This window comes from Gekko japonicus, unplaced genomic scaffold (assembly GCF_001447785.1).
Source record: "Gekko japonicus isolate JY-2015 unplaced genomic scaffold, Gekko_japonicus_V1.1 scaffold4168, whole genome shotgun sequence".
NCBI lineage: Eukaryota > Metazoa > Chordata > Lepidosauria > Squamata > Gekkonidae > Gekko > Gekko japonicus.
The window spans coordinates 84,010-90,438 of NW_015167668.1; the positions used below are offsets into that span (position 1 = coordinate 84,010).

Below are 6,429 nucleotides of genomic sequence, written 5' to 3' on the forward strand. Positions count from 1 at the left end.
CGAACTCCCGGGCGCAGTTCCCTTGACAGCCAGCAGGTCCCTCGTTGGTGCCCTTCTGAGTTTGGTGCTGGTTGAAGCCGATGCTCTCACTGGATGACTTCCAGCTCCCATACCGGTCGGAGGGTGAAGCGACATGAGACTTTTAAAATGATTATTATAAATATACAAAAATCACAAACGTAAATATTGTGGAAGACTGACTAACTTCCAACTTTGGAATTCGTTTAATTATTTCTATACATAATTTGAGGTGATTGATAATAAGGTCCAGTATGTGAACCAGTCTGGTTTAGTGGTTAAGAGCACGGACTCTAATCTGGTAGAACCAGGTTTGAGTGCTGATTTAGAAAGGCTGAGGTCTTGTTTTTCTGTTCCCCGCCCCAGGCATCCTGAAAGACTATTTGCGTGAGCTGCCCACGCCCCTCATCACCAGCCATCTCTACCAGGTGGTACTAGAGGCTATGTCGAATCGGGCAGCAGGCCAAGATGTCGAGGAGACGACGGGGCTTTTGGATTGCTTGCCAGAGGCTGAGAAGGTAAGAGCCCAAGACATGCTTCAAGTTTCCCTTTTCCCCTGAGGTCTGTTGATTCCTTTGTCTGTCCTCTCTGATGGGGGCCAAGAATAACTTCCTACAATGTGACATAGGGTTGGTTGGCCAGAACGGAGGTGCCATTTGGCATACAAATCCAAGGACAGGATTTGCAAGGACAGGATCGCAATTCATTGCAGGCCTTCTAGTGGCAGAGAGCCCTTCAGAATAGATATTACTTGTAAGCAGACAATATATATTAGTTGTAAGCACCAAACAGCAGAGCCATACCATCAATAAATAAATAAATACCGAACAGCAGAAAGCGTGGATTACAGTTCACGCTAGGGACCAAACATGCTCTGTATGGGTGCAATTTGGCATACAAATCGCATTCCCTGAGACTTCCGAGGCCCCATTCAGGTTCTCAGCTTATTCACTCTCCACACACATTATAGGCAGTGTGTGGCGTCCTTACTATTTGGGGAGACTGTTTTTCCTTTAAACCACCCTCTGTGTATATAAACATGGTAGTTTTCTGCTGTCATTAGGAATTAAAAAATCCAATTCTCTCTCTTTTGGTAGTATGACCCAGGGTCTGGGCACTTCAGAGGACTATGTGGCCCTGAGGAAGGACTATTCTGATTTCTGGGATATGTTTAAACAAAAATTGATTTCTTGAATAAAGAACAAAATAGGTTTCTGGTTATCTTGAACGGTTTCTGGAAAAAGGAACTTGTAAATATAACTGGCAAGGTGTCACACACAGTCTCTCCGACACCAAAATTCCACACTGACAGGCTTCTCTCTCTTATATATGTAGCCACACTGGCTAAGCTCTTTGTCTTAGGGACACAAGATAAAACAGTTGTCTAACCACACAGTTTAAACACTACTTGTTTCTTTGCCATATAGACTCTCTCACACAGACTCTCTTCATAGCTCTTCCACACTTCACTTTCCAGAAGCTCATACACAGAACTCTGTCATAAAACACACACACAGATTCCTCTCAGAATATCTCCTCCCACACTCTCAGTCACCAGCAATGTTCCCTCTAAGCTGAGTTAGTGTGAGCTAGCTCACAGTTCTTTATCCTCCGGCTCAGACATTTTTGTCTTGGCTCAGCAGCCAAATCACCTGCTCGCAACTTTAACGCCGGTAGCTCACAAAGTCAAATTTTTGCTCACAGGACTCCACAGCTTAGAGGGAACATTGGTCACCAGCCAATCAAATCACACTCATCTCCCCCTATCACCCTCCTTGCATTACTGCAGTCAAACTAACATTTAAAGGAACACACACACCCTTTATTTGAGACGCTCCCCAAGTTTTCGGAGCGTTGCCATTTGCTTGAGCCGCTGCAACCCGAGTCTTCCGTTTTCCAGGCAACCCTGCGGCTGCTGCTGGACCACCTCAGCTTGGTCGCTGCCTTTTACGACTTCAACCGCATGAACGCCCAGAACCTGGCTGTGTGCTTCGGGCCCGTCCTGCTCAGCCAGGGACCCGGGAGGACCGGGGACCACAGCCTCGACTCCCAGCAGCACTTGACCGCTTCCAGCACCGTGGACTTCAAGCACCACATCGAAGTGCTGCATTACCTGTTGCAGGCCTGGCCGGGTGAGCAAACCACAGGCGGGGCGGTACGAGGGGGAGGTGTGCAGGGCTCCAGGGTCCTGACATATGGGAAAGGCCTGTGGCTCAGTGACAGATCATCCGCTTGGCATGTGGAAGGTCCCGGGTTCAGTCCCCGGCCTCTCCAGTTAAAAGGACCAGGTAGGCGGGGATGTGAAAGACCTCCGCCTGAGACCCTGGAGAGCGGTAAAGGGGGGCTGTGGCTCAGCGGTGGAGCATGTGCTTGGCATGCAGAGGGTCCCAGGTTCAATCCCCGGCATCTCCAGTTAAAAGGACCAGGTAGGAGATGTGAAAGAACGCCGCCTGAGACCCTGGAGAGAAGAAGAAGAGATTGGATTTATATTCCACCCTTCACTACCCAAAGGAGTCTCAGAGCGGCTTACAAACCCCTTACCCTTACCCTCCCCACAACAGACAGCCTGTGAGGTCGGTGGGGCTGAGAGAGCTCTTGACAGAAACTGCTCTTTTTCAAGGACAGCTCTTATCAGAACTGTGGCTTGCCCAAGGTCATCCAGCAGGTGCATGTGGAGGAGTGGGGAATCAAACCTGGTTCTCCCAGATTAGAGTCCAGGCTCCTAACCACTGCACCAAACTGGCTTTGTAAAGGGGGGCCGTGGCTCAATGGTAGAACATCTGCCCAGGGTCTCAGATTCAATCCCCGGCATCTCCAGTTAAAAGGACCAGGTAGGAGGTGATGTGAAAGACACTGGGAAAGAGGCGTGAGAGAATAAAACCAACACTGTCGGCAGCTGCTGCTGAAGCAGAATTATTTTAACCTGCCCAGTCAATGGGATCTCAAGTGGCCAATCAAAGATCCCGCTGGGTGAGTGCCCCACCTAGCACCACCCACTTTCTAAAACCACTTGGTAGGCACTAGGAAAAGTGTCAGAGGGCATGAGGGTGCCCCCTGCCACCACAGTGGTGGCCTCCAATATACAGACGAACAAACATTAGCGTAACCAGGTCGGTTGATATGAAGCAAAGCCTTCCCCCCCACCCACCAAGCCCCCTAGATAGATAGACAGACATACAGACAGACAGATAGATAGATTCTAGTTATTTATTGAGAGCCAGTGTGGTATAGTGGTTAGGAGCATGGACTCTAATCTGGGAGAACCGGGTTTGATTTCCCATCTTCTCCACATGCAGCTGCTGGTGTGACCTTGGGTCAGTCACAAGTTCTCTCAGAGCTGTTCTCTCAAGGGCAGTTCTCGAGAGAGCTCTCTCAGCCCCACCTACCTCATAGGGTGTCTGTTGTGGGGAGGGGAAGAGATTGTCAGCTGCTCTGAGACTCCTTTGGGTAGTGAAGGTCGGGGTATAAATCCAATCTCTTCTTCTTGGTTTTGAATCCTGGCACCCCACTTTAGAAATTAGCCCCGGAGTCCTATGCAGATGTGCCCTTTTTAGTCTCAGATTTTTTCAGTTCTTACGTTCGGAAATCCAGCTACCCCTTGTTCCGTACCGGCAGGGCCGGCCCCAGCTTATTTTGCACCCTAGGCAAGGATCCCTTCTGGCGCTCGCTGTGCGCCACCCCCTCCCCCCCGTGCATTGCCCCCCGTGCTGGTTAGGGCTGCCGCCCTCCCTCGGGTGCTGCTGCTGCCACACTGACTGACCCACTTTGCCCAGCTGCTGCCTCGCCCAGCGCCTTTCCCGGTTCCTGCCTCCCACAGGCTGGTAGGTCGCAGGAATGGGCCACGCTAGGTAGGGGGGCTTTTGGCGGGGGGCCGGGTGCAGTTTGGTGCCCCTAAGGGCCGGCCCACTCTAGGCGAAGGCCTAGTTCGCCTAGTGAGCGAGCCGGCCCTGCATACCAGACTGCTTAACTTACTCTCCCTTTCCCTCTGTAGCTCAGCGCAGGATGGCGGAAGCAGACGAGCACATCCTGCCCAGCGAGCGTGCCCCGTGCCCCCTTTCTCTGGACCTGCCACGGCAGCGGCCCGCCGTAGTGGTTCGGAGCCATTCGAGAGGCCCGGAAAGTCCTCCCAGTAACCGCTACGCCGGGGATTGGAGCGTCTGTGGGCAGCAGCTATTGCTGGAGCCCCCCCGGGGAAGCGGCGGCCCAGACGAGGCTGCCGGGAGCGAGAGCGACAATGAGGACAACCAAGAGGTGGCCCCGAGAGACAGTCTGACGTGCCGGGGGCAGAGCATCTTCCTGGACTCCTTTGCCTTGGTGGAAGACCCCGAAGCGGCCTTCAGCCCGAGGATTAGTCTGAAGGATTTCGATGCCCTCCTGCTGGACCTGGACAAGGAGCTCTGCAAACAGATCAACGTCTGCCTGTGACCCCCTTTTTCTCAGGACGTCAGAGTGGAACCCAGGAAACCTCCATATCTTTCGGTGTCTTGTGGAAGAACTTGGCCAATGTATGTTGGGAGCTCATTGCTGACAGACATAAAACTTCCAGTTATAAAAGTCTCCGTTCTCTAAAGACCAAAGAATTGTATTGGAGCAGGATAGGAATGTGCCAAAGCCTCTCTAAAGGTCTTGTTCACTTGAATAGTCTGGAAGGGGGGGGGAACATTTATAAAACTAGAACCAATTTAGAGTCCAGTGGCACCTTTAAGACCAACAAAGGTTTATTCAAGGTATGAGCACACTTATTCAAATAGGTCAAGATGGAAGGTAAGGTGCAAACTTATAGACAGGCTGAACAGCTAATTAACATGCAACATGATGAAGATGTTTTAAGATATGCGAAGACAAAACTAAATAACAAGCTGTGGTGTCCTTGCTTGTAGGGGAAATGAGTACATAAACTTGGTAGTTTTCTGCTGCCACCAGGAATTAAAAATTCCAAATCTCTCTCTTTTGGTAGAATGACCCAGGGTCTGGGCACTTCAAAAAATGATTTATTTAATAAAGAACAAAAATATTTTGAACTGTTGCTGATGAAAGGAACTTGTAAATATAACTGGCAAAGCTTGGTGTCACAAACAGTATCTCAAAGTCCCAAAACTCCACTCTGACAGGCGTAGACACTCATTCTAATCTCTCTCTCTCTCTCATATATATATAGCCACACAGTCTGAACTCTTTGTCTTATTCACACAGAATAGACTCAAAACTCATATTCACAGAGACTAAACCGTTTGTCTTTTTCACACATAATAGACTCAAAAACTCCCATAGTCACACAGACTATGCTCTCTCTTCAAACTTCACAGACAGAATCACTCTCATAGACACCCCTCCTCCCACACTCTCAGTCATCAGCCAATCACATCACACTTGTCTCTCTCCCACTCTTCTCATAATACATAACACAAGCTAAGGTTATAAGGCTTGTTATTTAGTTTTGTCTTCGCGTATCTTAAAACATCTTCATCATGTTGCACGTTAATTTGCTGTCCAGCCTGTTTTATAAGTCTGAGCCTTACCTGCCATTCCAATGAATTTAAAAAAGGGTGCCTGCACATGGAAGCTCGTACCTTGAATAAACCTTTGTTGGTCTTAGAGGTGTCACCGGACTCTAAATTTGTTCTACTGCTTCAGACCAACACGGCTGACCACCTGGATCTATTTATAAAACTATGTGATCAAAAAGAAAGGAAAAGAAGTCACAAGGGAGAACCGTGCCTTGGTTTGTCCACATATATCAGATTTGGTGCCAGAAATAAGTTGTCCCTTTTAAGAAGAGGAGGAGGAGATTGGATTTATACCCCGCCCTTCACTACCCAAAGGAGTCTCAGAGCGGCTTACAAACTCCTTTCCCTTCCCCTCCCCACAACAGACACCTTGTGAGGTAGAGACTTTGATAAAGAAGGATTTTGCAGCTTTGTTTTGATTGTTTCATTATAGATCGTTTTGGACCTGTTTCTTAGATTTGACTTGTGGATTCCGGAGAACCTTCAGGAGGAAGAGAAGAGGGACCAGAAAGCCTCTTGAACACTATCTGAGAAGAGTGGGTTGAGTTCTTTGGTGCCCATGTGTGAAAAAATGTAGATTAGTTACGCTCACTTTCTCTCCCCAACGGGGACCCAAAGCGGTTTCACCATCATTCCCGTCTTCCCCGTCATCTCCTTGCAAACAGCAACCCTGTGGGGTAGGTTAGTGTGAGAGAGAATGCCTGGCCCGAGGAGGCCCGAGAAGCTCCCGCGGCAGAGTGAGGAGGACTCAGAGCTGGGCTCGGTGGCCTTTTCTAGAGGGCGTCTTCATCAGATGTCGCGGGGGAGCTAGGGCAGGGCGTCATATGCATGCTTTTTGCTTTGTGTTCGTGTGCTCTTATGTTCAATAAACCAGTAATATTTGCAAATCTTAATAACTTGCATG

At 49.3% G+C, this 6,429-nt stretch overlaps 1 protein-coding gene across 1 annotated transcript in view; it reads left to right on the plus strand.

Moving 5' to 3' along the window:
• SYDE1 (synapse defective 1, Rho GTPase, homolog 1 (C. elegans)) overlaps positions 1–4,705 on the plus strand; it is a 20,316-nt gene extending 15,611 nt beyond the window's left edge. The window contains exons 6-9 of the mRNA XM_015414124.1: positions 105–115; positions 385–536; positions 1,919–2,150; positions 4,010–4,705. Of these exons, the coding sequence (XP_015269610.1) occupies positions 105–115; positions 385–536; positions 1,919–2,150; positions 4,010–4,443 (829 nt within the window). The 3' untranslated portion in view covers positions 4,444–4,705. The remainder of the gene's footprint in view (positions 1–104; positions 116–384; positions 537–1,918; positions 2,151–4,009) is intronic.
• Positions 4,706–6,429: the final 1,724 nt, after the last annotated feature.